Raw genomic sequence first — 19,120 nt, 5'->3', positions numbered from 1 at the left:
AGCTATACAGACTCTCGAGTCTCCTTTTCGGATGATATGTAGCTTATTAGTCTCTGCATTTCGAATAGCCTAATAGGCTTCTAAAGATGACAAACCAGGAGGCTATTGATAATGCTGCCACTTTGCTGCCAAAGAAACATCAGCATCTCAGGATCATGTTATGGGGAGAAAATGGGTTGAGAAGGAGCTCCCTCTCTCTGTGAACCACCTAGATGATATCCTCTGTTACCCACTGACTGTGGAGTCATTGTGTGGCAACCTGCAGGTTAAACTATGGAGTTGGTGCCAGCATCAAACCCAGCCATTATAGCAGGGTGTCTAGAGCTGATTGACTGCCAATAGAAGCTGGTGCATGGGTCACAAAGTATATCCGGTTAGTTAGGTTTTTTCTATGCAGCATATCAATTATCTAATAACCTCTGGTGTGAAGATCGTAATCCATTGTTCCAGTCCCAGCAGAAAGTCCCTTTGTATATACACAGATGACTTATCAGGCAGACAATATTACCTGTCTGACACAGTTCATCCAGCACAGCGTCCAGGGAAGGGAGATCATGACTGCTCCGTAAGACAAAAAGGCTAACCCACAATCCTATCACGGCTTCTCTTCCTTTCAGAAAAATATCCTGTAGTAAAGTCTTGGCCAGTGTTTTTATATCATTTTCGAGACTCTTGTATTTCTAGAACAAAGGAAAAATCACACATAAGGATCATTATAGAGCGATAAATTGCCAAATTTACAAGTAACAATCAGAATAATTCCCAAGATCTAGTGACCCTAATTCATGTTCTGCAAGGGTTACATACTTATACTGGATTATACATTTTCAGAGAATACTGCACTAAATGGAGCCTGTCAGCTGATTCATGCTGGCTAGTGTTGAGCATTCCGATACCGCAAGTATCGGGTATCGGCCGATATTCGCGGTATCGGAATTCCGATACTGAGTTCCGATACCGGAATCGGAAGTTCATTCAAAGAGCCAGAATTCAGCCAATGAGGAATCATTAGAAGTGTGGGCACATCCTGTTCTGCATGGTGGGCATGTAACTACTGGCATGGCTGTGATTGGCTGCTGAAATGATGTCATGATGCAGTATAAAAGTCGCCGCCGCCATTTTGGGTTCACTCTGCTGTGAATTCAGTTAGGGACAGGACGCTGTGTTCTGACTGAGGGCCAGTTTAGAGATAGCGATTTGCTTCATTGTGCTTTACCTAGGCTAATTTAGCAACCGCTATGTGAGAACCTTGTTTTTGCCTTGCAGCGCCGTTTACGGCTGTCTGCAAGGTCTCTGTGTGTGTGAGTGCAGCTCACTCTGTAGTCAGCCACAGCCGGTTGTAGTCAACTCAGGGTGCGTCACTGCCTCATACCATTCCATTGTCCTTTTTTCAATTAGTGCAGCCTGCTGCACATTTTTTCAAATTTATCCTATTAGTGGCTTTCCATCCGTATCCTGCTAGATTGTGGAAAAACACTATATACGATTACATAGAGGAGCTTTTTTTGGCCTTGCAGCGCCGTTCACGGCTGTCTGCACAGTCTCTGTGTCTCTGAATGCCTTTATTGTTTCCTCTACCTCCCCCAATACATCCTACATTATTCTTAGTTGTTTTCCTTCATGTAGAATTAACCTACAAGGAAAGAAAGGGTTTATTTTCATTCCGATATTTTTGTCCCATTGACTTGCATTGGTATCGGGTATCAGTATCGGCGATATATCCAATATTTTTTCAATATCGGTCGATTCAATCCGATACCGATACTTCTGGATATCGGAAGGTATCGCTCAACACTAATGCTGGCATGATTGCAACCGGAAAAGCACTGCTGCATTTCAGAGAAAATATATTTTAATAATACTGCTGGGGACCATAGCGGGAGACTAGACTGGCCAAGCTCTTCCCAGTTCTGCTGCAGGTCTCTCTATATACACACTGTGGGAGAGACCTGTCAATCAGGGCTTGGAAAAGCCGGCTGGGGATGAACCAGACTAGTCTCGTCTCCAGTTATGGTTTCTGGCCAGATCTACCTATTAGGTATCATGCAGCCAGGTTCTGACTGATGTTGCCCACAAATTGGGCAGCATGTATCATCTGGCGGGTTCCATTTATATATAAACTACTGTCTTCTATTAAACTGGAAATAGTTCCACTTTTTACTTTGTGACATGAAGCAAAATTAGAATTCAGCCACATGGAGACAGCAGGATGATTGAATGGACTAAATAAACTGTGTGTGTAACACATGGGGCACTTGTATACAATACTGGCATTTCACATCCTCTTACCTCCACATCAGGGATATTTTGGGAATGCAGCTCAGCTAGAAGTAATTTAGTATTCAGGTTCTCCACAATGGAAAGCAGATCATCCTGGAAATATTCATATATCATCCTCAGTGCATGATCTTCATACTCACAAAGCTTCTGGTAAAACTGCTGTTTCTCATCAACTAGGAAATAGCAAAAACACAATAATAAAGTTGTCTGGAACAGGCGGAAGAATGACACTTGATGACACACAATACATATTTTATACATTATTAAATAGGTCTGCGATAAGGCAGGTATACTTACTCTGAAAATCCATGTCAGAAGGGCTATATAATGCATTTCGAAACTTTAAACTCAGTGTCTACTCATCTTGCCTGATTGGAAGTTCCTCAGTGTCCTTCCTCCCTGCTGAGATCTCACACTGCTCAGTAAAAACTGCAGCTGTCAGTTAGGGTGGGAGAATACCATGTACACATGGACTTGTGAGCTCTCTCACTCAACAGCTGAACTAATAAAATGCTTATATTAATTCCAGCCATTCTAACATGGAATAGCAATGTAAGTACACTCTGAAAGATCTAGTTAATAATGTATTTAGGAACAGAATCTGTATAGCCTGTGATAAAGAAGGTAAAGGGGATCATGATCAAAACTTTTAAAAGGAAACCTGTCAGGTCTCCTGATTGTCCTAAACCACTAATATAATTGTATGAATTGGAATTTCTGTATTCTGACACTGTAGTATTTTAAGAGTGAAGTTTAATCCTGCAACATCACATAAACTAATAAATCTAGATGAGTTCTATGTTGATGTATCTTGGACCATTATGCATGCTGTCAATCAGGCCCTGGTTGGCAGATCCAAGGCAGGACTATTCAACAGGAAGTAGCACCCCGCTGGACTAGTTCTGACTTATTTACATATGCCGTGTTGCAGGATTAAACTTAATTCTTCAAAAACTGCAGCATTAGTTATCATATAAGACACGTTATCAGAATATAGAAATAGCAATGCCTCCTGCGATATCAGTAACTTGGGACTGTCCCTTTAAATAGAGTTAAAGTTTAAAATTAAGTAAAGAAGGAAAACAAACACAAGAATAAAGAGGCACATCTGGAAATGAGTTTAAGAGGGAATTGAAGCAATATCAGAAAATCTTATTTTACTAAAAGAATAGTAGCTGCTTGGAACCTATTTCTATCAAAAGTAGCTGTAAAATCCAGAGTAACGGAATGTAAAACTACATAAGGATAAACATGTATCCATAATTAGGTAACAGTAGAAAGAAAATAATACAAGAGCAGACCAAATAGATCACGTGATCGTTTTTCCTCCGGTCAATTTTGTATGCTGTTTTTGGAGAATTTATTTTGCAGAGTCAGTTCACAGGACTAAACACATTGGCTCTGATTCATCAAGTGGGGGCGTGATGGAGTCAGAGGCTCCTGGTTCATAAGAGATGCATGCCTCTTAATACATCTAGAGTGTCGGACCAGTGGCGTGTGCTTCCGTGTGCACTTGTCCAGAAGTCTTACTCCAGTCACCATTCTCTGAGGCATCTAACCATTACAATTGCAGAGCTATGCTTTGTTTTTTCTCTGTATTATGGCAATCCATCTTATGAAGGTCTGAATTTTCAACACCTGGCGTGAAGAATTCCCTTTCATTGCATTGGATTTATGGAGTGCTATCCTATCCTAGGATCAGAAGTGTCGGATAAGTGGCGTGTGCATCTGATTGCACTTGATCATAAGTCTTACTCTGGTCTCCACACCCTTAACCTCCCCTAGCCCCGCTCACTTTGTCAGAGCGGGGCTAAAATGGTGTGAGACCACCAAAAGTCTCTAAATTTTAGCACAGCCTTGACTTGCTCCCACTTTTTTTACTTTTCAAAGCTTTTTAGGCTCGAATACTGACAAAAAAGCTTTGATGAATTGGGTCCATTGTATTTTCCCGACAGTCAGGAGTAGGGTTGAGCGACCTTTATTTTTTTAGGGTCGAGTCGGGTTTTGCGAAACCCGACTGTCTTAAAAGTCGAGTCGAGTGAAATCGGCCGACCACCGTGAAAAGTCGGGGATCAGCCGAAACACGAAAACCAATGAAGAAATCTCTCTCTCTCTCTCTCTCTCCTTCCTTCCTTCCTTCCCCCGGCGACTTATGAAAATGACCGATCCGTTTCGCTCAACCCTAGTCAGGAGTAGGGTTGAGCGAAACGGATCGGTCATTTTCATAAGTCGCCGACTTTTGGCAAAGTCGGCGTCTCATGAAACCCGACCCGATCCCTGTGCGTGGTCGGCCACGCGGCACGCGAACTTGGCGCCAAAGACTGCTTTTACACATTGCAAATCGCTGCAACATGCAAGCGAAAAAATGGCGATAGTTGTGCACGCCCCCTAACGCCTATCTCATCACTCTGCCGCTCCTTCATTGGCTGCAATAATGGCGCTAGAAGCGTCATTCGAAACGCGACTTTGGCGCCAAGTTCGCGTGCCGCGTGGCCGACCCCGCACAGGGATCGGGTCGGGTTTCATGAGACGCCGACTTTGCCAAAAGTCGGCGACTTATCAAAATGACCGATCCGTTTCGCCCAACCCTACTCCTGACTAGGGTTGAGCGAAACGGATCGGTCATTTTCATAAGTCGCCGGGGGAAGGAAGGAAGGAAGGAAGGAGAGAGAGAGAGAGATATTCAATTTCTTCATTGGGTTTCGTGTTTCGGCCGATCCCCGACTTTTCACGGTGGTCGGCCGATTTTACTCGACTCGACTTTTAAGACAGTCGGGTTTTGCAAAACCCGACTCGACCCTAAAATAATAAAGGTCGCTCAACCCTAGTCAGGAGACTTAAAGGAAGTCTGTTGGAAGGTTTTTGCTATATAATCTGAAGCAAGCATGCTGTAGGGGTTAAAAAACAGATTTCAGCTATGCCTCCCTTATCAAGCTCCATGCTCTTGTTTACTTGTTATGATTGTTTTAGCACCATGAGCTTGTCATTGCTGGCCTTGTACAGCGGGTGTCTGGTAGTCCGACATGCCCCCTTCTGTGATAAGCACCTCACTGTTTATAGACATTGTATATAGAGAGCCTGGTGTGGGTGTGGCTAGCTGTGGTGTGGGTGGGATTAGATGTGATGTGGGCGGGGGCCAGGGTCGGACTGGGACTAAAATTCAGCCCTGGCATTTGAAGTTACACAGGCCCACTTGTCACATGGTGACTTTATAATATCTTTGTACACTTGTAGGCAGGGCCGGTTTTAGGCAAAGTGGGGCCCTACGCGTAGGCAAAGTTTAAAATGGGGCCCAAAATGCTAACATATTGCACATCACACAAAAGCATTTCGGTTGTATTTACAAGCGCTGAGTTCAGGCCGCTAAATGAGTATGATCGACAATACTGAAGTTGTTCAACACTTGTTTCCCGGCCTCTTTCCACCGTCTGAGAAAGAATGATGGGACAGAACGATCACTAACAGATCACCATACATTATCATGTTATCAGCAGCACATCTACAGTTTACGCTGGCGATGTGCTGCTGAGAACAATGATTTTTGTTCCGGCAAAAACAATCTGAATATGCAGCATTTTACTTGTTTAGTAAAATACACCCCATAGTCCTCCATATATTATAATGTGCTCCACAGTCCTCCATATAGTATAATACACTCCCTATAGTCCTCCATATATTAAAATACACTGCTCAGTCCTCCACATAGTATAATACACTCCTCATAGTCCTCCATATAGCATAATACAATCCTCATAGTGCTCCATATAGTATAATGCACCGCCATAGTCATCCATGTAGTACAATTCACTTCCCATAGTATAATGCACCCCATAGTTCTTCATATAGTATAACGTATTCCCCATGGTCCTCGATACAGTATAATGCAGCCCACATATAGTATAATGTAGCCACCACCCTACAGAATATAATGCGGCAACCACAGAGTATAATGCAGCCACCCCACAGTATAATGCAGCCACCCCACAGAGTATAATGCAGCCACCCCACAGAGTATAATGTAACCCCATAGAATATAATACAGCCCACCTCCCCATAATATATAATGTAGCCCCCCATAGAATATAATGCAGCCCCCATAGTATATAACACAACCTCCCCCATAGTATATAACCCAACCTCCCCCATAGAATATAATATACCCCCACAATAGTATATACCACAGCCACATAGTACATAACATGGCCTCCCCACAGAAGATAATATACTCCCCATAGTATATAGCAAAGCCCGCATAGTATATAGCACAGCCTGCATTGTAGATAACACAGCCCACACAGCAGTATACAGCACAGCCCACACAGTGGTATATCCAGCACAGCCCGCACAGTGGTATATACAGCACAGCCCGCACAGTGGTATATACAGCACAGCCCGCACAGTGGTATATACAGCACAGCCCGCACAGTGGTATGTCCAGCACAGCCCACACAGTGGTATATCCAGCACAGCCCGCACAGTGGTATATCCAGCACAGCCCGCACAGTGGTATATACAGCACAGCCCACACAGTGCCAGAAGTGCCCGATGGCCAGTCCGGCCCTGGCGGGGGCAGATTTCTCAGTTCTCCTGTATTGCTAAATGTAAAAATTCTGTCAGAATGGTTGCATTCAGTAAAGTAAGTGATACATCGTTCAATACAGGGTATTTGTCAACATCAGGCTGCTCTCAGGTGAGGTAGCAAAAACCTGCTGACAGATTCTCTTTAACTTTTTCATGACCTGTGACGTATAGGTCATGTGCAGACCAGACAGGTAAGTCGCACCTGCAGTTCCAGGAAGTAGTGATTAAGGCCCTAGTGTTTGGTAGGCAGGAAGGAGTGGCCCAAAGTACTTCTGGAACTGAAGGTGTTTGTATCGTACCAGGACAACATTTCCCTGGTGAGGTCTCTCAAACGCCAAAGAAAGACAATATTTGGCAATGCGACATCTGCCCTGACAAACCTGTCCTGTATACAAAAGAATGCTTCAAACTGTATCACACATCCATGAACTAGAAAATTAATTTCTGACTTACACAACTCACATATGTCAACCTGTCGTACACTACACAACTCACGCATGCCAACCTTACGTACACTACACAACTCATGTATGCAAACCTGCTGCATTTTTTACAACTCATGTATGCCAACCTGATGCACTCTAAACTACTCAGTTATGCCAACCTGATGCACTTTTACTCAATTTATGTATGACACCACATTATAAGATTCACATACCAGGAAAACACTAGATCAATTCCAAAATAGGGTAATTTGTGGGAGTTTCTATTGTTTAGGGACTTTCCAAACGCGACATGACGCCTGCAGACCATTCCATCAAACTCTGCCTTCCAAACAATCCCTCAGGGTAGTACTGGCCCACCGGGAAACCTTCTGGCCTGCACCACAACTCCTGCCTCCTTCACTTGCCTGCTCTGCCCTATATTCTGATCGGGTGCACCAAGCGGTGAGTGCGTTTTTCTATCCTGGTGCACTGCTCAGCAGCAAGTGATGTGAGGTGAATGCTTTCTCATCATCTGCTGCTGCTGGCTTCTATTGATCTCATTGCGCTCACCGCTCTCTCAGCTGCAGAGTGCTTGATGAGATCAATACAAACCGCAACAAGTGATGAGAAAGCACTCACTTCACATCACTTGTTGCTGAGCAGTGCAGGTTATGGAATAACGCACTTACAGCAAAGCCGGCACAATCACACACTGTGAGACTGCACACACAGCACGGGAGCATCTAGAACAGAGTTGATTTTTGGAGGCAATGATGTCACCGGAAGGGGCGGGGCCTCCTTCAGTACAGTTAAGACCAGATAGCAGGAAGCGGCAATGAGCTGAGGCTGCTGGAAAGGAGGGAAATGAGAGGCTGCACCAGAAATGAGAGCCGTGTGATGAGAGGACTAAGAGGCTGCACAATGGACCCTTGTACAGATGGGAATGAGAACCCACAACTCAGTGTGAGGGCTCTGACGATGTATTTTGGAAAGGGTTAATGTAACTTGAGTGAGGCTCCAAAGAGAAGATGATGATGAGGAACTGTGTGGAGAAGGGGGATGATGAGCGGCTGTGTGGAGAAGGGGGATTATGAGGGGCTGTGTGGAGAAGGGGGATGATGAGTAGAGATAGGCAGACATCTGGATGTTCGGGTCTGGCGGGTTCTGGCAAACAGTTACAAGAAGCTCAGGTTCGGGTACTTGCACAGTACCTGAACCCAAACCCCATTCACTTGAATGGGGCGGCCTGAATATCCAGTGTTTGCTGTGCTGTGATGTGCATGACAGCAAGGCAAACACCGCTTCTGATCGGCGGTAAGGTCATCCCCGCCGGTTAGAGAGCCACGGTTCCCATGCTGTCAGACGACAGCGTGAGCGCTCAGCTGTGATTGGAGGTATAAAGTTTACCTCCAGTCACTGGTGTCAGCGGATGGTACAACTGCTCCTATCATCCGAAACCTGCTACCACTAATAATAGCGAGAGCGGATGGGAGGATTCATCTGCTGCTCCTGCTCTGTAAATAAATAATTTAAACAAAAACGCCGTGGATTCCCCTGTATTTTTGTTAACCAGTCAGACAAAACTCACAGCTGTGGGTTGCAACCCTCAGCTATCAGCTTCAGCAAGGCTAGTTATCAAGAATAGAGGGGTCCTCACACCGTATTTTTTAATTATTTAAATAAATAATGCCCAGAAAAGGTACATGGAACAATTTTTGGGGGCCCATTTTCTCCTGTTACCCTTATGAAAATAAAAAGTGGGGTCTAAAGTTAAATTTTGGTGAAAAAAAGTTAAATGTTGATTTTTTTCCACATTGCTTCTGTTCCTGTAAATCACCTGAAGGGTTAATAAACTTCTTATATGTGATTTTGAGCACCTTGAGGGGTGCAGTTTTTAGAAAGCTGTCACTTTTGGACATTTTCTGCCATATAGACATCTCTAAGTCCCTTCAAATGTGATGTGATCACTGAAAAAAATGGTTTTGTAGTGTCATATCGAATAGTGATGAGCGAATATACTTGTTACTCGAGATTTTCCAAGCACGCTCGGGGGTCCTCCGAGTATTTTTTAGTGCTCTGAGATTTAGTTTTCATCACCTCAGCTGAATGATTTACAGCTATTAGCCAGGCTAAGTACATGTGGGGGTTGCCTGGTTGCTAGGGAATCCCCACATGTAATCAAGCTGGCTAACAGATGTGAATCATTCAGCTGAGGCGATGAAAACTAAATCTCCGAGAACTAAAAATACTCGGAGGACACCCGAGCGTGCTTGGGAAATCTCGAGTAACGAGTATATTCGCTCATCACAAATATCGAACAAATTTTACCATTATCATGGAGTGCAGTATGTCACAATCAGCTGGATCCATTGAAGTGTTCCAGAGCTATTATTTGGACTGGTCATGAAGGTGAAAACAGGTTCGGGGGTTAAGAAGAAAGGAAGAAAAAGATGAATCTTTACCATTACTGCGAGGTGTAATCCCCATTTTTGAGCCTGGGAAGATAATTGCAAAGTGAAATCACCTGCAAAATGAAAAGAAAAACATTATTTACATGTATCACATAGACACTTTCCTATCGACTGCCATCCATGTTTTTCACAGATAACACAGATTCTTGAATCAAAGCTTCTCGCACAAGTCTATGGGTCCGTGAAAATCATGGACAACACACGGATCACAGCAGTGTACAGTCTGTGCGCTGTACGTGATTAACATTCTAATGGATAAGGCGAAGCTATGTAAACGAGAAAATCATCCATGAAACACTGATGGTAAAAACTGACAACTGACCAAACACTGATTAAACTCTGATCCAAAACACTGATTAACAACAGTCTGTGGTTTTACGCACCTGAAAAATCACAGATGTTTGTATAAGGCCTTGCTCATTTTGAAGATTTGTACTGACCGGGTGTAGATGTGAAAAGTCACCAAACGTCTCCAAGTTAAACGTGTTTCCAATCCGCAATATGTCAATAGTGGGTACGCTAAGTTCTGTGTGCAGATTTTTCCTTTAGACTTTAACTAGATGTGAAAAATCCACAGGTAAAAAGTGAACATGCATTTTTAGTGTGTTTCCGTGGTGAAAATCCATCAAAATCGCATGTAACAAAGAGCACTAAACACACAATGAAAAAACACCAGTGGCCTAATTTATCTGATAGGTGCAGAAATGCTGCAGAAAATCTGTAACATCAAAAACTCACCAAAAGCTCATCGTGGGAATGTAGCCTATGGCAAAGCACATCTGTTGAGTATTTGGTGAAATTTTTACCTCAGTATTTGTAAGACAAAAACAGGAGTGAAATAATCAGAGGAAAAGTATAATAGAAACACGTCACCACTTCTGTATTTATCTCCCACTCCTGGTTTTGGCTTACAAATACTGAGGTAAAATACTGACCAAATACTCAACGTCTGCACGTGGCCTAAGTCGTTATAACGTGTGCACGTGACCTTATACATCTTAAACTCTGGTCACTGCTGTAAATTATAATTCCTGGACACTCTGTCCAAAAGCACAAATGAATTGTCCACACTCAGGACATGAACTTGATCCTTGTTATTGCTAATTGCACCTCTAATATGCAGCTCCATGTATTGCTGTGCGGCTGCACGCTCCGCTCCGGAGTGCCGGCGCCAGAGCTGGGTTTTCCACTGTGACTCGGCCGTATCTCGCGTATGTGTGATCCCGGCCTAATGCAGATACTTCTGTAAGGCCAGGGTCACACTTGCGAGTGCAATGCGAGAAACTCGCCTCAATACCCAGCACTGCCCATGACAACGGGTATCCGTGACTCCTGTGAGCTTCTAGTATAAAAAACCTTTTGCCTTACCTCATATTACCCCTGAAATAAACAGCCACCGCCCCCTTTGTCTATAAAAAAGAAACAGGAATAACACCATTAACAACACAGACAATTAGGTTGGATTAATTGGCCACAGCAGCCGTTTATTAACATTTAAACATACAAAATCATGAAACAATAAAACCCGGAAGTGGGTGACCCTCGAAGCCCGAAACATATGTCCAAAATTTTTCCGCCAAACGTCCCGCCTATTTTGGCCTTCTATCCGCCTTACCCCCAGCCGCTATGCACCAGCTCGGAGGCAAATTCCATCCGCCAGGCCAAACCCGTACACCTGCTTAGGTTCCCCTACTAATCCCTTCCTGGGATTATTTGTGCCCCTTTGACGAATTTAAAAACACCCCGGGGAGTCCAGGACCTATTGAGATCCCCCCCCCCATCCGCCATTTTCCACTTGCACCAACTTCGAGGATCACCACCCCATGCCATGCTGCCGCGACAGATCATTTACCATACTTAATCATAATTATTATCTTCATCAACTAAAACTTATTCTTAACCCTAAAAGTACTACCACCTGAATCAATAACCTTAAACTAATGACAATAAACAAAACGGGAGGGTGGGTGGGAGCTTTCGTCAGTGGCCGGTGAGTACCCCAAAATGGTTGCCCCACTCACGTGGCCGCCCCTTTTATAAGGTGTCCCCCCCCCCCTCTGCCCATAACCCCTCCTTCACTTTCAAATTCAAAAAACTCTTCCCTTCCTCTCAGCTCCTTTAACCCTTAAACTCCCAGCAGTCCTAGTAAGCTCACTTGCGTCGCACTTTACCCTGTCATGGCGGCCTCCCCTAATTGCCAGGGGCCCAGTACGGCCTTTCTTGACAACGGGTATCCGTGACTCCTGTGAGCTTCTAGTATAAAAAACCTTTTGCCTTACCTCATATTACCCCTGAAATAAACAGCCACCGCCCCCTTTGTCTATAAAAAAGAAACAGGAATAACACCATTAACAACACAGACAATTAGGTTGGATTAATTGGCCACAGCAGCCGTTTATTAACATTTAAACATACAAAATCATGAAACAATAAAACCCGGAAGTGGGTGACCCTCGAAGCCCGAAACATATGTCCAAAATTTTTCCGCCAAACGTCCCGCCTATTTTGGCCTTCTATCCGCCTTACCCCCAGCCGCTATGCACCAGCTCGGAGGCAAATTCCATCCGCCAGGCCAAACCCGTACACCTGCTTAGGTTCCCCTACTAATCCCTTCCTGGGATTATTTGTGCCCCTTTGACGAATTTAAAAACACCCCGGGGAGTCCAGGACCTATTGAGATCCCCCCCCCCATCCGCCATTTTCCACTTGCACCAACTTCGAGGATCACCACCCCATGCCACAAACATAAATGCCCTAAAACCTTAGACATTTATGTCCCGCCAAACCTTCAAAGCTGTTTCGATGCCCTCCTGGATCGCCAAACACCACATATCGGTACCAACAGCGTTCAGATGCACCCCATCCAATCTCCAATAACCTCCCGTACCGGACTCCAAGTTGACGTGCCGCACTACCACCGCTCCGCTCCTTGCCATAAATCGCGAAACAGCTTTGTTCACCTTAATTCGTGCTTTGTTTAACCCCTCCAGTGACCTAGCGCCCCGCCAAACCTTCCGCGGGACGATGTCCGACCACACCACCAAAACCTTAGGAAACATCGCCCACAACCTTAACATATCGAACTTAATGTCTTTTATAAGTTCTCTACATGGCCTTTTACCCAAGTCATTACCTCCCAGATGAATAACCAAAATTTGCGGGAACTGATCCCAGCGCACAAAACGGTGAAACTCAGGTAAAAATTGGCTCCACGTCATTCCCCGTTTCCCGATCCATCGTAAGGTTGCTACGTCACGTGAAAAACCCAACTGCCGACCATCAGGACGAACTGCTGCCCTCTCTGCCGCCCAGAACACGAATGAATGTCCCATAATCCAAACTAGCCTTGAGCCGTGTTCTGTAAGAGAATAAAGGAGAACATCCATCAAACTCAATACTAGAAAACCCCGAACATGAAAAACATGCGGTTATATCAAACCCGGGCGAACATAAGACCGGAATCTTTCCGATTCCCACCGCCCGATTCGTTTAACCACCTCATCCTCCAAACCTCTCCTGGCCGCTTCCGTCGCAGCCCCAATACGAAATGAATGCCCGCTGTATTTCACCGGTGAAATACCCCCCATCTCCAAACATTTCCGAAATATCGAAACAAACTGAAAACGAGATAGAAAGGAACCATCCGCATGAACCAACAATGGGTCAGATAAAACCCCCTCTCTTCTCAGTAGGTTACTTACGCAGATCACCGGGCACAACGGACAACCCGGAACTTCAAATAAGACTACTTTACAACCTTTACCGGTAACGTCCGTTTTTGATGACCGAAGAAACACAACCACCCTATCGGACGTAACATCCAAATCTTCTCTCCTCAAACCCCCTCCCTTATATTTGGACGGGCTAACCAGCTCCCCCAAACGAAATGCTCCGAAAAAGGCTAATGAAAAAGCCGCATGAAACAACGTTACTTCCCATTCTGAGAAACAAACAGAACTCAGGTGCCTACCAATTATTAACAACACTTCGAAGGAAACAGGTCGTCTGTCGTCAAACGACTTCTGCCCTTTTTTCCAGCCTTTTACTAACTGCGCAACCAAAAAGGATTTCGTCTCATCCCGTAAACCTCTGGCCTTAAAGCCAAATGCTAGACCAGCTAAGAACTTACTCATCTTTGACACCGACCAACCCAACTCCCATACATGCCCTACCAACAACAACAGCTTATGCTCATCGTCCATATCAGCCCCATATGACCTCTTCCAATTCTCCCATGTGCTCCAGGCTTGATTGTACTGCAACCAAGACCTATCCGAAAGTGATCTAGCAAACAGCTCCCCTACCGCCCGAAGGGCAGGTTCCATAGTTCCGCTGGACAATCCTGGCCCGCCGAATCCAAGGAGGGTCTCAGTCCTTGAGACTGATGCCACTGTGGATGGAAAAAGACATTCTCAGCGTTAGTAGGCGTAGTTGCCTTGCCATCTGCAACTATCCACAAATTAAACTTGAGGCCCAGGAAAACCAGATGCTGCAGTACCCTGATCACTTCCGTAGATGCTGCAGACAGCGTATTGATGGCGTCCACAACGCCCACATGCTCACAAGAAAAACAGATTTTTTTGTTCATCACCATACCACCCCAAACTGACAATGCTACTACTCGAGGAAACAATTGTAGCAAAACCGGATTTTGCAACAAGCCTTGCTCACGCCACCAAGGTGGCCACTCCGCCACTATGCTCTGACCGCAATATTGCACATTGAAACCGCACATGTCGCTCACGTTAATGCAAAAACCTAAATCCACCGCATTCTCAACTGTCTGAATCCAGATGGATCTGCCGTTATAGTCCTCCAAGAAAAGGGCCCATATCTTCAAGTCCTGCTTCACATCCTTTGTCAATCTGATGTAATGCAGCGGAGATTTCACTCCAATCGTAGCCAAAGACAAACGCCGACAGAATGGGCGGCCCATCGGCATAATCCTGCAAGCGAAGTTCAGCTTGCCCAGCAAGGATTGTAAATCATGCAGCGTTATCTTACGCCGTGTACACGCTTTCTGAACCTCCTCCCGAAAAGCAACAACCTTGTCCACAGGCAATCTGCATTCCATCGCTATGGTGTCGATTTCTATGCCTAGAAAACTCAGCGTGGTCATAGGCCCGACAGTCTTGTCGGCCGCCAAAGGAACTCCGAATTCCCGAGCTACCCTTTCCATCGTATGTAGCAAAATCGAGCAAATTGCAGACTGTGGTGGGCCTACGAACATGAAATCATCGAGGTAATGCAAGCAATAACTCAGACCAGATACATCCTTAACGACCCATTCTAAGAATGTACTAAACGCCTCAAAGTAAGCGCATGATAGCGAACAGCCCATGGGAAGACACCGATCAATGAAGAAACCTCCGTCCCAAAAACACCCCAACAAATGCATACTCTCCGGGTGTACTGGTAACAAGCGGAAAGCCGCCTCAATATCAGTCTTCGCCATCAGAGCCCCCTTACCACATAGCCGTACCAACTTCATTGCTGCATCGAATGACATGTAGGAAACCGTACAAAGTTGAGGGTCAATCCCATCATTCACTGACAGACCTTTCGGGAATGACAAGTGATGAATAAGCCTGAATTTGTTAGGTTCCTTTTTTGGAACCACCCCAAGCGGTGACACTCTCAGATTACTGATCGGAGCTACTGCAAAAGGTCCTGCCATCCGTCCTAAAACAACCTCTTTTTTCAACTTCTCAGAAACTACCTCGGGAAACTGCAATGCCGACTTTAAATTCTTTTTTGACAAACAAACATCTTGCTCAATAAACGGAATTCTGAAGCCGTAACCAAAACCCTCCCTCAAAAGTGACGCTGCTGCTCTATCAGGGTATCTATTTAGATACACCTCCATCGCGCCCAGACGCACCGGCGTCTCCCCTTTTTTCAGCAACCTCCCCGCCTCTTGCTTTTCCCCCTCTGAAACATCTGGTTGCCCCATGTGTTCCCCCACAAGTTGAACATTCGTGCTTGAACTTACACTTGCTCCCAAACCTACAGGTCCCCTCGTTAAAGGAAAAACACAGTCCCTTCTGCATTGCGACCGAGTGTCCCGACTGCCCTGAACTCCCGGCCCCATGAAATGGCTGAATTCCTTGGTTCGCTCTAGCCGGTGCCATAACCCTCATCCATAACGCAATGTCCTTATGGTCCCAACGTATGCTCGAGCGGACTGCTTTACGCTGCCTAAATTGCTCGTCATATCGCAGCCAGCCTTGCCCTCCATACACCCTGTAAGCCTCACCAATTGCATCCATATAGCAAAAAAGACCGGAACAATTTTCCGGTGCCTTTTCCCCTATGATGCTCGCCAGTATGGCAAAAGCCTGCAACCAATTTGAAAAAGAACGAGGGATCAGTCGATACCTCTTCTTTTCCTCGTCCTCTTTTTTCGAATCATCTCTCCGTAACCTATCGAGATTAAATCTCTCTAACGGTAGCAATGAAAAAATATCCACGTAGTCCCCTTTCCAAATCCTTTCTTTCACCTCCCCCTTTAAATGTGACCCCAGCGGCCCCTCAAAGCACACGTATACCTCGCTCCGTGCTGAATCGTCCAAACGCACTGCATCCTCATTTTCCTTTTCTTTACTAGACCCAGCACTCAGGGCCCCGCTTCCCAAATCGGCTGACCCAGACCCCCTTTCTACTTCATTGCTGCCTCCCCCTGACGCAGCTGCGCCTGACGTACCCCGACCTCCACTCAGCGAAAGTACTTCAGTGTCTGATGGCATACCTATACTCGTCACCCTCTCTGCGCCCCCTAGCCAAGCCGCTGTAGGTGACCCTACCCCAAGAGGACCCCCGTACCATATTCTAGCCAAATCTCTAAGGCCGTGTAATATTAAACTCATCCCCCCATTAGCCCCCCCCATAACTGCCTCCCGGTCCCTAACCTCATTAGGAGCTAAGCAGGGGTTAAATATAGAAAATTGCTGGCTCTCACCTGGCTGCCTGGGTGCTGTGAGCCCAGCAGCCGCAGATCCTGGATCCTGCTGGACGAGTGCTGATTCCATGCTGGGTCTGGACACTGTTGGCTCCGCAGCTCCCGGGTCAACCTGCCTCACCAGCTGCCCACCGCCAGAAGCAGGCAAACCAGCGATAGTGGCAGGGCCCCTCGGAGCTGCCGCCGCTGTCCACAGGGCGCCGCCATCTTGGGGAGGTCCCAGGTCCTGAATGATAGAGGCAGAACTCCAGGCGCCATCTTGGTGAAGATCTTGATCATGTGACGCTGAGCTCCCTGCTGCGGCGCCATCTTGCCTGAGACTCCGGCCGTGCAATGATGCTGCAGCGCTGCTGACAGAGGCAGCCGGCTGCTGCCCGCCTCTCACCGGAGCCGCTCCCGCTGCATCCCGTCCCTGCTGCCCGTCCTGCGCCACTCTCCTCTGCGCACTTGCCGACAGGCCGGCCGACCGCCGGCCGCTGGATCTCCTCCGCATGGCAGCCCGTCCCCTGGCTCCACGTGCTCCTCCGCGCCGAGCAGGGCCAGCTGGGCTGCTCGCACCTGCCGCTCCCGGTCCTGAATCCTGACGCCTCTGTGCCGCGGGGGGGGAGGAACCCGGCCCCTGTTGTAGGTCCCGCCTGGTGGAAGGATTCCTCCCAGCCTGTGGGCGCGGGGCAGGGGGAGTGCGCCCGACAGTCCTGGCTGGAGGGTCCCTGGAGGGGCTCCTAATGCGGCGCCGGACCCGGGGGGTAGCCTCAGGGCTTAAGCGCGCCGGAGGACGGGACCTCCGCGGCCGGCGTCCTGTTGGAGGAGCGATGGAGGCTCCAGCTACCGTCCCCTGGAGCAGGCTGGACACCGAAGCCTGCAACCAACCTGCACCCTGAGTGCCCGCTGCGTCCCTCAACTGCTGCAGTAAGGCCTCCACATCCATCGTGGTGAGTACTCAGGAGCTTTCGTCAGTGGCCGGTGAGTACCCCAAAATGGTTGCCCCACTCACGTGGCCGCCCCTTTTATAAGGTGTCCCCCCCCCCCTCTGCCCATAACCCCTCCTTCACTTTCAAATTCAAAAAACTCTTCCCTTCCTCTCAGCTCCTTTAACCCTTAAACTCCCAGCAGTCCTAGTAAGCTCACTTGCGTCGCACTTTACCCTGTCATGGCGGCCTCCCCTAATTGCCAGGGGCCCAGTACGGCCTTTCTGGACCGGAGTGTGCGGATGCATGCATTCCTATGCAGTTAAATGCCTAAGGCCGGAGTCACACTACCATATAACATAGCCGAGTGCTATGCCATAAAACATCACATAGCACTTGACTCAGTGTTATACTATGGGGCAGTTCAGGTCTATGATTATTTTTTCATGTCAAATCGACATGAGAGAAAAATGGCAGCATGCTGCGATTGTCAGCGAGACTCTGCTCACTTCGCACCCATACAAGTGCGAGCGAAACATCGGACCCCAGTGCAGTCCGATATACACTGAGACAGGTAATAGAGGAGATGGAGAAATTACTTTCTACATCTTCTTTTCCCCCAGGCGGCGATCCTCTCATGAGAGAGGATCAGAGCACAGTAGCATGACACTCGAATCACGCTCGCAGCAGAGCTGGAGCTGTGGGTCATTAGCATCTCGCATTGGATGTCATACGCTGGTGTGATTACAGCCTACATCTGTGAAGAACAAGATTTCTATCTGGGTATTCTAGATGGAAAATCTCCTGTTTATTACAAGAGCTGCATTGTGGATGATCTCCTCAGCACACAGTGGAGGATGCTCACAATGGCTATTCTCATGTGTTGCAGACTTGAGATCCTCAGTACGTCCACTAAAACCATGGATTTTATTACAAAGTTCACCTTTTTCACTGCATAAATTACATAGTATATGTACAGGGTAAAATTTTCAACGTGACTTCAAATCAGCTACAGAAATATCTCTTACTTGTGAAACCCTCATTCACATAGCTTGCTGTTGATTTTTTTTGCACACCTAAATGGGTCATTAGAGGCTGTTCATCTTAGGTCAGTCTCACACGTCCAGATAATTCCGGTACTGGAAAAATCGGTACCGGAGTTATCCGTGTCTGTGTGCTCACATGGCACATCAGTGTGGCACAGGTACGGCAGCCGTGTGCCGCCCGTGTGCGGACTGGGTACCACACGGACCGTGCAGGAGACAGCGCTACAGTAAGCGCTGTCCCCTGCTTTGGGTGCTGAAGCCGCCATTCATTTCTTCTCTCCAGCATCGTTCGCTGGAGAGAAGGAATGAAAAATCATTGGGTTTTTTTGTTGTTTTTTTTGCGGTTGAAATAAAGTTCCCGGTAACCAAACGCCTCCCACCCCCTCCCACCCCCTGTGCGCCCGCCCGCTGGAAATAAAATACTCACCCAGCTCCCTCGATGCTTCCTCTC

At 46.7% G+C, this 19,120-nt stretch overlaps 1 protein-coding gene across 4 annotated transcripts in view; it reads right to left on the bottom strand.

Moving 5' to 3' along the window:
• The window catches only part of LOC143815170 (NACHT, LRR and PYD domains-containing protein 12-like), a 125,745-nt gene that overhangs the window by 87,574 nt on the left and 19,051 nt on the right, over positions 1-19,120 (bottom strand). For all 4 annotated transcript variants that reach the window (XM_077294117.1, XM_077294118.1, XM_077294116.1 and 1 more), the window contains exons 2-4: positions 9,749-9,810; positions 2,290-2,453; positions 509-680 (exon numbers count right to left, since the gene is read on the bottom strand). In XM_077294117.1, the coding sequence (XP_077150232.1) occupies positions 509-680; positions 2,290-2,453; positions 9,749-9,773 (361 nt within the window). In that variant the 5' untranslated portion in view covers positions 9,774-9,810. The remainder of the gene's footprint in view (positions 1-508; positions 681-2,289; positions 2,454-9,748; positions 9,811-19,120) is intronic.

The sequence above is a fragment of the Ranitomeya variabilis genome, chromosome 3 (genome assembly GCF_051348905.1).
Source record: "Ranitomeya variabilis isolate aRanVar5 chromosome 3, aRanVar5.hap1, whole genome shotgun sequence".
Lineage (NCBI taxonomy): Eukaryota > Metazoa > Chordata > Amphibia > Anura > Dendrobatidae > Ranitomeya > Ranitomeya variabilis.
The sequence above is the reverse complement of the archived record's forward strand: the minus strand, read 5'-3'. Positions and strand labels throughout refer to the sequence as shown.